The sequence below is a fragment of the Euprymna scolopes genome, chromosome 32, assembly GCF_053919585.1.
Source record: "Euprymna scolopes isolate OS-2025 chromosome 32, ASM5391958v1, whole genome shotgun sequence".
Classification (NCBI taxonomy): domain Eukaryota; kingdom Metazoa; phylum Mollusca; class Cephalopoda; order Sepiida; family Sepiolidae; genus Euprymna; species Euprymna scolopes.
In genome coordinates this window covers 91,313,566-91,327,952 of record NC_136513.1, presented here as the reverse complement: position 1 = coordinate 91,327,952, position 14,387 = coordinate 91,313,566, and the positions used below count along the sequence as shown (strand labels likewise).

The window sequence follows — 14,387 nt, the reverse complement described above, 5'->3', positions numbered from 1 at the left end:
TACTATCAGGGGTAACATCTACTGGGGTACTATGTAGGGATTTGGGCAGCAAGGTGTCTGTTCACGTTACACTTGAACTTCTGCACGTCAGTACAGTTGGGGAAGCAGGGACCCGGAATGGAATTCCAAAGTCTAGCGGTTCTGAGGAAGAAACTACTGGAATAGAAAGATCTTTTACATCTAGAGATCTCTACTGTGTGGGGGTGAGATTTAGCTTCCTGTCGGGTTTGTCGAGGATGTTTACGTCATGGGGGCAGAAGTGCTTGGAAAAAAAAACAAAACAAAACAGAGAAAGCCTCTTGTAAAGATATGTGCATATATCTGCATATGGAAAAGGAAAACGGAGACTTACGGTTAATCCTGAAGCGCTTGTTGTATTTCCGCAGACATAAACTGACCTTGGAGCGATAGAAGTTACGGATTGCAACATCTGGGAAAGGAAATAAACTGCTTTACAGATTTAATGCAACAGAAAAGGAAACATGAATTGGAACAAATGCATTGTGGACATTGCCAAGGCTGCTGCAAAGAAAGTGAGTTCTCTCTACTGTACCAGAAAATTACTCATACTTGAGAGTATCTTATGTCTGTACAAAGCCACCATTACGAAACTCAATTTTCGCTAATTGTCTTCAAAAACTATTTTCATTAAAAATTAATTTTCTGTCTTATCGTTTTTTTGAAGACAATTAGCGAAAATTGAATCTTACAAAAAAAAAAATGGAGAGTTCTAAAATTGTAACAAAAGGGAGGTAAATCTTTTCTGAAAACTGAAAATCTTTGGCCAATTTTGCAAAACTTAATTTTTGCTAATTGTTTTCAAAAACTGTTTTCATTAATAATTAATTCTATACCTTATTAGTTTTCGTAATTTTTGGATATGTTTATTACCGTGACATGCCAATTCAGTATATACCATTGGTTTCACTTGGAATTCAATATTTCATTTTTTCGAATTTCACTACAATAAACATTATTTTTTATTTGAATTGTTCAGTTGACGATTTTTCCAAATTTTTTGAGATTAACAATCAACATCAATTCATTAAAAATAAAAAAAGATGCTTGTTTACATTGGTGATCTCTTAAACCAACACATTTCAGGTGAACGCATTATTATGGACTCACATGTTGCAGCGAAATTAGTATAAATTCCAAAAATTACAAAAAACAATCCAGTAAAAGATGTGCTAGATGTATTTTTATCAAAAAATTTCGCAACAATTACATTCTGAAATGTGTTGGTTTTAAAAACGGCTAACCCTTAATTTGTCAATTTAAACCAATGGTTATCTCCCTTGTTTGTTATACCGAATTGGTCACACAAATCTTTCATGTTATCTATTGGAATATTTTTCATCATTTTTGAAATGTATAATAATTTCGACATGACATGTAAGTATGTAATAATGTTTTCCCCTGAAATGCATTGGTTTAAAAGATCACCAATATACACATGCGTCAGAAAAAAAAAAATTTTTTTTTAAATAATGAAAAAAATAAACAGGTGGGGATAGGGAACTTACCTGACTTTTCCCTAAACCTGGATCACCGACGATAAGAATATGTGGATCTCCACGGACAGGAATCCGGTTCTTAAAAATAAAAAAATAATAAAATAAAGATTAACAGTATTAAAATTAAGATTTTTCAATCATGTTTTATTTTTTATCAGCTCCACTTACGATGGTGGCGGAGGAGGTGGATACATTAATTATTACAGACTGCAGAGGGAGTTATACAAAATTCCTTTACAAGATTTTTTTTTTTTTTTTTTACAAGGTAGTCACCACTTATGAAGACCTGGAAGCCACTCGGGAATAAGGGTTATTGCGTGTACAGTAATAAATGGAATAGTATCATAGTAATCGTTATTATTGGAGATTTGGTAAAGTGTCTTACGTAAGGAGGCGGTTCATCAGGAATTTGTTTATGTTGAACTTGAAGACATCCAGGTTGTAGTCAGGTGGGAAATAGGCAAACTGAAGAGAATTCCACAGGCGTGCACTTCTAAGAAAGAAGCTTTGTTCATGGAATCTACGTTTTGGTTTTGGCACAGATAAAGAGTGGGGAAAATTTTTGACAGTGGTTTCAGCTAGACGGGTGTTTATCATGAAAGATTGGCGAGGGGGGGGACCAGAGATTGGAGCTCAGATGAGCACTTGCCATGGAAGTAACAATAAAACAAAGACAGGCTCGCAACGTCTCTCCTGTGGGAGAGAGGTTGCAGAGAAGAGAAAAGGGCATCCCCCACTAAGCCACAAAGTCTATTTTGTACTCTGTCAAGGCAGGATAGAGTGTTTTTAGCAGCTCCTGCCCAGATGTGGCAGCAGTACTCCATCCTTGGACGTACTTGACTTTTATATAGATAGAGAATTGCATTAGCAGTGAGTTATCTTTTGGAGTGGTAGAAGGATTCCACCATTTTTCCAGCGACCTTGGCAATGATGTACGTGTTTCATTTCAGGTCAATGATAGATAAAACACATTTACCTTCTCCGTTTTAATGACGACACGAAGACAGTTTACAAAATGATTCTTTATTCATCCAGCTGGCTGATGATAGTGGTCAGGGATTCAAGCCTTTACGACTACATGGCCTCCTACTCCCCCCTTCATCTCTAAGGGGCATCAGCTCCCAATCTGACCGACTATCTCTGACTGTCTATGACTGACTATCCTAACTTTGAGCCCTGTCTCCATATATTGGAAATCTCCTTTGTGATGACGTGAGAGGCATGGTGAACAATGTGATTCTCTCATGTTTCAAATTACACGTGCACTTGCACATGCATCCACACGCCTCTGGTAAACAAAAGAAATTCCTAAATTGAATTGTATAGTTTTCAACCTCTTTTGTTAATTACTATTTCTAAACTCGCATTGTCCATTCTTTTAACTGACATATTTAATATCCAGTTATTTCTAAAAGAATGAATAATCGACTGCATTCCTAGGATTTCGATATCTATCATCTTTTAATACTTGCCCACTGGGTTCGATTCTAACCTTTTCCAAATATCATTTTCAAACTCATCCAGTTTTGCCTTCTTACTTACTGGGGTCTTTCCCTTTTCATAACAATTTTACGGATGGTCCAGTACAGATATTTACACTCTCCATTGTGTCGCATTGTGTAATAGCCTCCCACTCCACCCAGCAGAACCTTACAGCTGGATGTCAAATGGTTTAGACCCTTTACTTGTGTGCATCCAAATCCACACTTGTTGCCTTCTTTTTAAAAGCACTGATCACCAAGCCTTGATCTTGGACAGCCATTATAATCCTCTCCTAATCAGAGTATCCAGTCTACAAAGTCTTCCTTATAGTCTATAGTCCTGGGTAAATTCATCTAGAAAATATTTGGCTCATTCTTACGGTTTTTTATATTTGTAAATTTTTTTTTGGAAAAAAAAAAAAAACAATTTCACTTCACACTTTTCCGGAGAAACAAATAGCTGTTTCTGTTGACGATGAAAACGATAACCAGTCCGTTGAAATCGAAGAATCACCCCCCCCCCATCCACCTTACGTACCATGCTAGAATTTCTCTCTGGGTAAATAGAGATCCAATCCGGATACTTTTTGATCACACTTAATGCATTAAAAATCATTATGAACATTTTCTTACGTTATCGTTCATAAAACGTGGAGTTCCACCGAAAAGTCCAAGTACCAAACCAGCTTTGACCATCTGCAAAAAATTTTAAAAAATATATTTTAGAATTCCTTTTTTTTTTATTAACAAAGGAGTCACCACTTATCAAGACCCGAAAGTCACTCGAGGATAAGGTTTAATGAGTGTACAGTGATTAACAGGAACATGTCATAGTCATCATTAGTAGTGGAAATTTGGTAAGTTGGTTTACTTAAGGGAATGGCTTATCAAGTATTTGTTCACGTTGGATTTGAAGACAACCATATTGTAGGAAGGAATGCAGAAGTGAAGCTGCTAAATGAATGAAAAATAAGGATAACCACCTTTCCAAAGACAGGACCGCAGACAAGAAATAACAGGAGCGCAGCAAAAACTAAAGCTATAGTATGCTTTAATTTTATCCATGTTTATATCAGTTAAAATCATTGCTATTTAATTATTTATATAATTTTTTTTCTTAATTGGTTAGAGTGAGATTAGTTTTAGTCACATAGTTATTTGCATATGTTAGTAAATATTAAGCCATGATCGTATCAATGCGAGACACATTTCAACACGTCTGAATACACAATAGTTCTTTTTTTGTTTTGCTGATTTACAATTTATTGGAAGTGTCGAACATTTGTCGATTCTCATTCAATGCCAGGCAACATCAGGTCTCCTTGCTTGTCTGAGCCTAAGGTTGAAAATTTTGGTTTTTAAATATAGTAGAAATTCAGGATAAGCACCCTATTTTCTTTCAAGTTTCTAAATAAAAAAAAAATGCATGAGAATATTTTCGTATAAAAATATATAGTAATTTATAAAATATATATGGCGATTAAGCTACACTGAATATTCCGCGTTTCATCCACTCTAGGACTCTTCAGGCTTATGTGCCTAAGCCTGAAGAGTCCTAGAGTGGATGAAACGCGGAATATTCAGTGTAGCTTAATCGCCATATATATTTTATAACTTACTAACTAGCTCTACCTACGTATTGAGCACTTTTGAAGTAAATACTTAAAGTTTACGCATGAATCTATACTTTCGTATATTAATTTTATGTGAGTAAATTAAGTAGTTATAGTTTTAAAAATATATATATATATATCTCTTATAAAACTAAAAAAGAAAACTAAATTAATTCCCAGTTTTATATCCCATTTACAAAAATTAAAATCAACATATAATGATTCTAATGTTAGAGAGCCCTGCCAAGTAACCTGAATGATTATTATTATTATTATTATTATTATTACTATTATTATTATTACTATTATTATTATTACTATTATAATTATGATTGTTGTTTATATTTGGAAAATAGAATGTTAGGAAATATGTATCGGGAATGCTAGCGAGGAATGTTATTTCATAGAATGGAATTTGGAAATCAGAATTCTAGAAAATATATGTTGAGACAAATTAGGTATCTTTTTTTTCTTTCTTTTTTTTTTTTTTACAAGGTGGTCACCACTTATCAAGGCCCGGAAGCCACTCAGGGATAAGGGTTATTGTAAGTACAGTACGTTAGTGTGGATATTTAAAGTGTCTACTCAAGGGGGCGTTTCATCAGGAATTTGTTTACGTTCGACTTGAAGACATCCAAGTTGTAGTCAAGAGGGAAGCAGGCAGACGGAACAGAGTTCCACAGGCGTGCAGTTCTAAGAAAGAAGCTTTGTTCATGGAATCTACGTTTTGATTTAGGCATAGATAAAGAGTGGGGAAAGTTATTGACAGTGGTTTCAGCTAGACGGGTGTTTTTTGTGAAAGATTGGCGATGGAGGACCAGAGATTAGAGTTCAGACGAGCACCTGCCACGGAAATAACGATAAAACAAAGATAGGCTTGCAATGTCTCTTCTGTGAGAGAGAGGTTGTAAGGAAAAGAAAAGGGCATCCCCCACTAAGCTACAAAGTCTATTTTGTACTCTGTCAAGGCAGGATAGGCTGTTTTTAGCAGCTCCTGCTTAGATATGGCAGCAGTATTTCATCCTTGGACGTACTTGGCTTTTATATAGATAGAGAATTGCATCAGTAGTGAGATATCTCCTAGATCGGTAGAGGGATCCCACCATCTTTCCAGCGACCTTGGCAACAGACTTGATGTACGTGTTCCATTTCAGATCAGGAGTGAAGGTCAAGGCCAGAAGCTTGTCAAAACATGGGGCTTCTCCTAGACGAGAACCATCCATTTCAATTGATTCCAGATGGGGATCAGAGCGTTGATGATTTAAAGATAGAAGTTTGGTTTTAGATGCATTAAAGGTAACCAGCCACGTCTTCCCCCACTGAACCACTCGTTCGAGATCACAGATAAAAATATTTATGATAGAAATGTATCGCGAATGCTAACATGAAATGTTAGAAAATAAACAATAAAGATGATTTAGCGATGACATCAGGTGATGTTACGTTAATGACGTAATGAAATAGTATAGAAGAGACACGTAAGTTTTAGTTTAGAGTTGAGAGTCAGACTGAGAGAGTTGGACAAGGGCACAGATGATATCGTCTCCATGTTTGGGAGCTGAGAGAAATATGACCATAGCGTAATGTAAGAATCAGATAAAATGCAATTGCAAACTTCGAAGCACAAATAAAGTCGTATCAAATATATAACCTGTTGTTGTTGGTTTCCTTTGATGGAAGATGAATTTGGATAATGAGAAGAGAAGACGACACAATGGAGAGAGGTATGATATTTGCTTGTGTGCTTCGCAGGCTGATATTAATGAACTGCTTTATTGTATGTGTTGCACAAGACAGACGCTTCCCACACACATTAACCATGATGGACACTTTTTGTTTATACACATACACTTACAAAATGTTATATACATCCATGTTATATAGATCAGTCTGCAACACTAAACCTTATGTCTAGAATTCTAAGTCTAATTATGATCTAAATCCTGAGGTCATCTCCACCACCAGAAACTATTTCACCGCTAATTTTGATTAAATCAAATGAGGATTCCTATACCTTGGAAAAATGTGGTAATAGATGCACCGACAACACAACTTGAGTGAATTTGGACTACTGTATGCTCTTCTGCATAAATTTCTATCACTATTCCCTTTCATGGTAATTGAAGCACGATTATTTTATTTTGTTGCCAAATAAATTGAATTGAACTGAAAATCCATTACAAATGTCTCATATTTAAAGCTTAAGACTAAGGACTCTTAAGAAAATAAAATTAAATTCAAGAAATCTTGCTTAATTAATGTCTAATGACTAGGTCTGCGACAACAGCATATTCTTTTCATTATTTTGACTCTTAAGTATATATCCGTTAATATCTTATATGTTTTTATATAAACTGATATGGTCCTCGGTTGATTGACTGTGTCTTACTGTGTCCGATATATACTCGAGAGTCAAAAGAATGAAAAGAATATGCTGTTGTCACAGCCCTACTAATGACTATATAAACGTAACTTTATAAATATACTAGCGAGGGGTACCCGGCGTTGCCCGGGTGTTTGGAGGTGTGTGTGGTTTTGGGTAAATCAAAACTCCGGGGGGAAGGGGGGGGGGGGGTTAAAATAATAAAAAAAATGTTTTGGTAGGTAAGTATGAGGATCGAACCCGAAGCCTTGAGGCAAAGTTGTAAATTAAAGTTTGAAAAAAAAAGAGTGGGACGGTTTTAACCATTGAGCCACCGCAAGATGCTAGCGGAAGCACGTTTGAATTTATTTAATTACTTGGATTTGGCAGGTGCACGTTTTAATGACTTAATGAGGTCAACTTTTGACTGCGGGATAGTATTTCATTTACTGCGGGAACGCTTTTTTTTATTTTTATTTTCCCAAGATGTTATAGGAAAAAGACTAACCCACATGCGGCGAGAGACAAATGTTGAATATTTATCTTCCCGAAGTCGAGCAAATTAAATAGACAGGCGAGCTCCGTTGTTAACTGTGAGATATTACGATTTATATGTGATATAAAAAGTTTTAAGAAGTTGTGAACCGACCGACCGACCACTTCTCTGAAAAAAGCCTTTTGTAGACATACAGAAAAAGCGAACACACATACATACATATGGGAGCTTGTAACCATAGTATTCCCTGAAAAACGCTTTAAAATACCACAAAGAATTTTTATTAACTGATGCCTAATACCTCAATTGTTCTACATCTATTAACCCAAGAACTCTCATCGATTTTTTTCAACGTGACCATTATAACAGTCAATAGACTTTTTAGTGAGTTATTATTAGGGCTATGACAACAGCATATTCTTTTCATTGTCTTGACTCTCAAGTATATATCCGACATAGTTAATCAACTGAGAACCACGTCACTCTATATAAAAGCATATAAGATATCAACGGATACACACCCGAGAGTCAAAACAATGAAAAGAATCTGCTGTTATCATAGCCCTAGTTATTATCATTATATACATTTTTATCAAATGTTTAACGTCTATAGCTAGTCACTAGAATAGTTTCGATAAGTTGATAATCAACCCCTTTTTTATCAGTTTTACCTACCTTTTGTTTGCTGCGGGACTTGACTCGAACATGAAATGAGATCAAGGGATGAATAGCGCCTCCTTCCTCATTCAAATTACTGCTGGTGGAACCAACACAGTAATTATACTCTCTCACCATTTTTAAATTTATCCTCTTCGTGTTTTGTAAAATGGTTTTGACTTCTAATGGGGGTATGAGACGAATGGATTTGCCAATCATTTTTATAACCAACGGCTGTGCTAAACAACCAATGAAAACGTCCAAAAATTATTATAAAAATTGTCGAATTTTAGATTCAATCAGTTCGCCGTTTACTACATCATGGGCCGCATTTAATTCTTGGCTGCCATCTTGGTTACTGATCTGAACTACGCCGCCATCTTGGTTACTGATCTGAACTACGCCGCCATCTTTGTTGAACACAATATCTCAGAACTTAAGAGGTTAACTACGCCACGGACCGCATTTGATTCTTGGTCGCCATCTTGGTTACTGATCTGAACTACGCCGCCATCTTTGTTCAACTTAACATGTTTAGCTTCCTATTCAAATGCTTTCTCTTGCCTCCTATTTGAATGTTATCTATTTCTTCTTCAGTAATTTTCACGGTGATTATTGAATGATGTTGACAACATGAGTATGAAGCGTCAACCATTTTTTTTCTTTTATGGTTAGTAGTTACAGCCATACCATCAACGTCTACTCTTCTGCACATAATCTCTCTTTACTGTCCAGATTTTATCTTCCTCTGAGGTCATCAGAACTATGTCAGTCTTTAAGACTCAGATTACACACCTATTGTATCATTTCTCTCCATGTAACACAAGCCTATCACTAGTCAATATTTGTTGCCCATTATAATAACAAGTGTTTACCTTTTTTTTTTTAAATGGAAAACATGGAATTTGTAGAGTTTTATTTTAAAATATCCCCTATACAACTCTATTTTATTTAATTGCAGATTTGGCAACTATTGGTTATTTTTAGTTCAGCTTGGTTTGTCGATTCATCATGAAGAGATTGACACCTGAACAGCGTTTTCAAATTGCAAATGATATAATCAATTTACTAAGAGAAACATTTGACGAACGAATAACTTCACAAAATAGGCCTGTCAACTGGCTACCTTGTTCGTGCAATTTAACCCCATTAGGTTATTTTGTTTGGGGATATCTAACATCCCATATCTAAATTGATAAAGCAGACACAATAGACAACTTGTTAAACAACATTTGATGCGTTATTGCTGAGATATAAGTCTAATTTGATGCGTAGAGTTTGTGAAAAGTATAATTCTAGATTACGCCATATATGCACAAGCCACAGGGGCCATATGCCTGAAATTGTATTTAAATTATAAATGTAAAAAATTAATCTTTGGAATAAATCACATATTTGTGTAATGAAGATATTTTTCTGTGATTTATTTTAATTTAAAGTTGGCCACCTCTATAAAAAAAAAAAAAACATTAAAAAAATATTTAAAAAAAAAAAAAAGATAAAACAAAAAAGAAAAAAATAAATTCTTACTTCATGTCCAAATATTGAAGGGCACAGTGAGCTGAAATGATAAAATTAAATTTTCTTAAACACATTCACATTTTTATCTAGCAGTATTGCTTAAATGTCAAACTTTTTTAATTCAAAACACATTCACATTTTTATCTAGCAGTATTGCTTAAATGTAAAACTTTTTTAATTCAAAACACATTCACATTTTTATCTAGCAGTATTGCTTAAATGTCAAACTTTTTTAATTCAAAACACATTCACATTTTTATCTAGCAGTATTGCTTAAATGTCAAACTTTTTTAATTCAAAACGCATTCACATTTTTATCTAGCAGTATTGCTTAAATGTCAAACTTTTTTAATTCAAAACACATTCACATTTTTATCTAGCAGTATTGCTTAAATGTCAAACTTTTTTAATTCAAAACACATTCACATTTTTATCTAGCAGTATTGCTTAAATGTCAAACTTTTTTAATTCAAAACACATTCACATTTTTATCTAGCAGTATTGCTTAAATGTCAAACTTTTTTAATTAAAAATTTCTATTATTTAAATTGTTTCGACGACTGTTCTCATCCTGAATTTTATTCGCACAATATTTTGGTCGATGTTATAGCAATCACAAATAAAATACTTATTTTCTCTTATGAATCAATGTCCCTGCTAAGTGATTCGGCCACACACTGATCATTCAGTTTACAGGACGTGTTAGTTCCAGCTATCTGTTAAGGAACTTCTTTAGCTCCCTTGGGAATCACAGTTGGTCAGCAGAGAGAACACAGGAAGCATTAAAGAAAGACATCGCTTCTGTAGCAGTCACAAATAAAGATCTTTTTTTCTCTTGTGAATCAATGCCCCCACCCTACCCCCGCTGAATGATTTGGACACACACTGACCAATCAGTTTTAAGGACATATTGATTCCATATGTTCTTTAAGGAACTTCTTTATCCCCTTTCAGAGTTACGATCGGTCAATAAAGAGAACCGGGCAAGCATTGAAGACAGACCTCTCTTATCTCTCCTATCCTTGAAGTAATATTGTTACAAGTCATGATACCATTAAGACAGTAGCAGAAGAGAGACAGACAGACAGTATATGTTTGTGAGGGGGAGCCAAAGAACATACAGTTGTTGCACTCACAAATAAAATAAAGATTTATTTCCTATCGTGAATCAATGTCCATGCTATGTGATTTGGCCACACACTGACCAATCAGCTTGCAAGTCGCATTAATTCTATTCATCCCCTAAAGAACTTCATTAGCCCCTTTGGGAATCACGGTTGGTCAGCAGAAAGAACCCAACAAGCATCGAAGAAAGACTTCTCTTTTCTCTCTCTCCTGTCCACTGCACACTCCAGTATTGACAATCTTCGCCTGAAGAACTTTCAACTTTTCCTTTTCCTCACTTGGACACTGTCCAACTTTCTGCTGGCAAACTAAACCTTTTGATGTGTTGTTAAAAGAGGTTTTGTTTTATTCTGCGCCACGTTTTTGACTACAAATTGATAGCGATGCATCACACATCTTTAAAAGATCTTTCGAGCTTACTTCAATTGAAATATGAAATGTGGCAGTTGAAAAAAAGGAAATGCTTTAGATATGCTCATCAAGGTAAAAAACCAGAGGTATGCAAACGAGAATTTTGCCAGGATCACCCATACTGAATTAATATGAAGAACAATGGCCTCCACATTTTGGCCAAGTTTCAGTAAAATCTAATCGATGAATCAAACGCTATAGGACAAAAAGTGTAATTTTGGGGCATTTTTTACCTCTTTTGAGCCCCTGGATACACTGAATCCCAGTGTAAATGGAAAACAGTGCAGTTTCAGTCCTTAAAGTGTATATTTGAGTTGACTACCATGAAAAACCACCATATAGTCAGACATATCAAGTTTTTATTGAGAAATATGAAAAAAGAACCACAAAAAGGGGCGTTTTTAGCACTATAAATCTCTGGGGACGCAAACCAGAATTTTGCCAGGGTCACCCATACTGGATTTATATTAAGAACAATGGGCTCCATATTTTGGCCAAGTTTCAGAGAAATCTAATGGATGGATCAAAAGTTATGGGGCAAAACATGTCATTTTTGGCCATCTTGAGGCATTTCTGACCTGGGGACGCAACGGAATTTTCACAAAAAAATTTTTTTTACTGCGCATATCTATTTAATGAAATACAATTTGTGGCAAAACTTTAGGAAAAACTAATGGATGGTTCTCTCGCAATCATCTGGACGCACGGACGCACACTGAAAACATAGGTCCCTCTCTGATAAATCGGGAGACCAATAGTGTCCACCAAAAATTACGTAAAATAAACAAGTAGAATTTTAATCCAAAATAATAAAGAAACGTCGAATGGTATCGTCATATTATTAGAAGAGAGATAATCTTCCGTAATTTTACATCCACTGTGACACTATTTTGGAGGTTGAAGGTTCAATCCTTAGTGTAGGAATACAGCTGCAAAATAAATAAGACTTTTACCTGGTCATGGCAAGAGTATGTTACTCCCTGTGGATTAAATAAAAGGATCTGTTGGAAATTCACCACAGAGTCTGACAAAAAGATTCCAGAGTTTAACAAGATACACTTGAAGAAGTTTGGAGGTCACATCAGCCGAAAATACTGTGAGAACAAGAATCTAAACTATTAAATCGCATCTGAAAAATTCTGATACGTTTCTAATTCAATATTGTAGGATTTGTAAATTTTTGGTTTGAATTATATAACTACAATTGCCTCATGATACTTAACTTTTTCATTTTAAACTTTCATTCAAGCAATTATGTATAAAAATAATTTATAAAATCCACATTAGGTTCTCTTAATTTTTATTATATATATATATATATATATTTCATGATGTTTTTAGAGATACAAAATTTAAATATTGCAATTAGGAAAGGAAGACTTTTATGATTCATGATTAAAAGTAAATTTGTATATATACAAATATATATATATATATATATCTTCTCTCCAAAAAGGTGGGAATGAAGGGGAAGCAGGAGAGGAAAGAAAAAAAAAAAATGGGGAGCCAGCTGACCGGTTTCGACCCTCGCTTCTCAAAGCTGTATCGAGGGAATTAATTTTAAAATAAAGAATGAAAGCGATTAAAATAGCGTTTTATTAAATTTACAGGGAATAAAAAAAAAAAAAAAAAAAAAAAGTGGGAAAACGATTAAAATAAGACGTTTTACCCCCCCACCATAAAAGTAATGTTATTTACAATTTTAAATGTGGTTGCGGTGCCAACTACTTGGGTCGAACGACATTAACATTAGATGGAAGAATTCAACAACATGTACCCAGTAAAATTAGGAATGGAACCTACCGGGCAACTGATGTCGTTACTAACACATACGGGTCTTCAATTACTGATCATTTGCTTAAAAACCCGTCTTGTGCAGCAAACTTTAGCACGGACTCTTTTACCATTATTAGTCGTGCTCATTCATTATACCATCTTAAGATCTTGGAGACCATTCACGTTCGACTCAGGAAACCTTCTCTTTGCAAGCAAAGGGAATGCCTCCTGGGGTTGAACGTGATTAATCTCTAGGGTATTCGTCCATAACGTCGTTTTATTTTAATCGTTTTCCCACTTTTTTTTTTTTTTTTTTTTTTATTCCCTGTAAATTTAATAAAACGCTATTTTAATCGCTTTCATTCTTTATTTTAAAATTAATTCCCTCGATACAGCTTTGAGAAGCGAGGGTCGAAACCGGTCAGCTGGCTCCCCATTTTTTTTTTTTCTTTCCTCTCCTGCTTCCCCTTCATTCCCACCTTTTTGGAGAGAAGATATATATATATATATATATTTGTATATATACAAATTTACTTTTAATCATGAATCATAAAAGTCTTCCTTTCCTAATTGCAATATATATATATATATATATATATATATAAAATAAAAATTACAATTAAATTCACCAAAATGATCCAAGATGGTAAAATTAAAGTATATTATAAATATTAAAGAATTAATATTTATAAAGTAATCTCAACCAGATGTAAAAGCTCGATCAAACCAAATAGGAGATAGAGCTTATAATACGATTATTATAATTTCCTTGGATTTTACTTGTGCAAATGGAAATTCAATTAACTTTCTTGAAGTTATATATTTGGATTTTACCGTCACTGGATTATTTATCTTCCACCAGACTATCCATTCACGTGTAATCACCTTTTTCTTCACCATATTCCCTTTGCTTCACTTTTTTGTTATCAAGTAAGATCTTTGACTTACTTGTTGTTTCATCAAATACTTTTGCATGCAAAATCCGATCTCACATTTTGCTAATTCCTACCCTCTGATGAGAAGGAAAGTATTTCTTTGAAACTCAGCGGATTAAGGACTATCCACTTATTTAGTGTTTCCTTTTCAGATTAAATATGTTTTTAACTCTTTTTCAAAGTGTTTTTTAACATGTTTTATTAACTGTTTACTCGTATATATATATATATATATATATATATATATATATAAAACTAGTATGCTTATTAGGCATTACATACATACCAAAATAGAAGTATAAAAAAGAAAACAACAACAAAATCAATCATAAACAATCAATTCTGGATACTTCTACAATTTATGAATAGTGCTATTTTCAAATGAGATTTTCAAGGTAAATATAATTTTTATGGTATCTTTTGTTTATGCAGTTTACAGATCTATTTATTAGATAAGATTTTCATATTCAATTTTTACCATATCTTTTGTTTA

At 34.2% G+C, this 14,387-nt stretch overlaps 1 protein-coding gene across 1 annotated transcript in view; it reads right to left on the bottom strand.

The window, feature by feature from the left end:
* Positions 1-14,387, bottom strand: part of LOC145256488 (DNA helicase MCM8-like) — a 129,888-nt gene that overhangs the window by 60,005 nt on the left and 55,496 nt on the right. Inside the window, exons 14-17 of the mRNA XM_080115434.1 lie at positions 9,657-9,687; positions 3,632-3,694; positions 1,527-1,595; positions 353-430 (exon numbers count right to left, since the gene is read on the bottom strand). Of these exons, the coding sequence (XP_079971560.1) occupies positions 353-430; positions 1,527-1,595; positions 3,632-3,694; positions 9,657-9,687 (241 nt within the window). The remainder of the gene's footprint in view (positions 1-352; positions 431-1,526; positions 1,596-3,631; positions 3,695-9,656; positions 9,688-14,387) is intronic.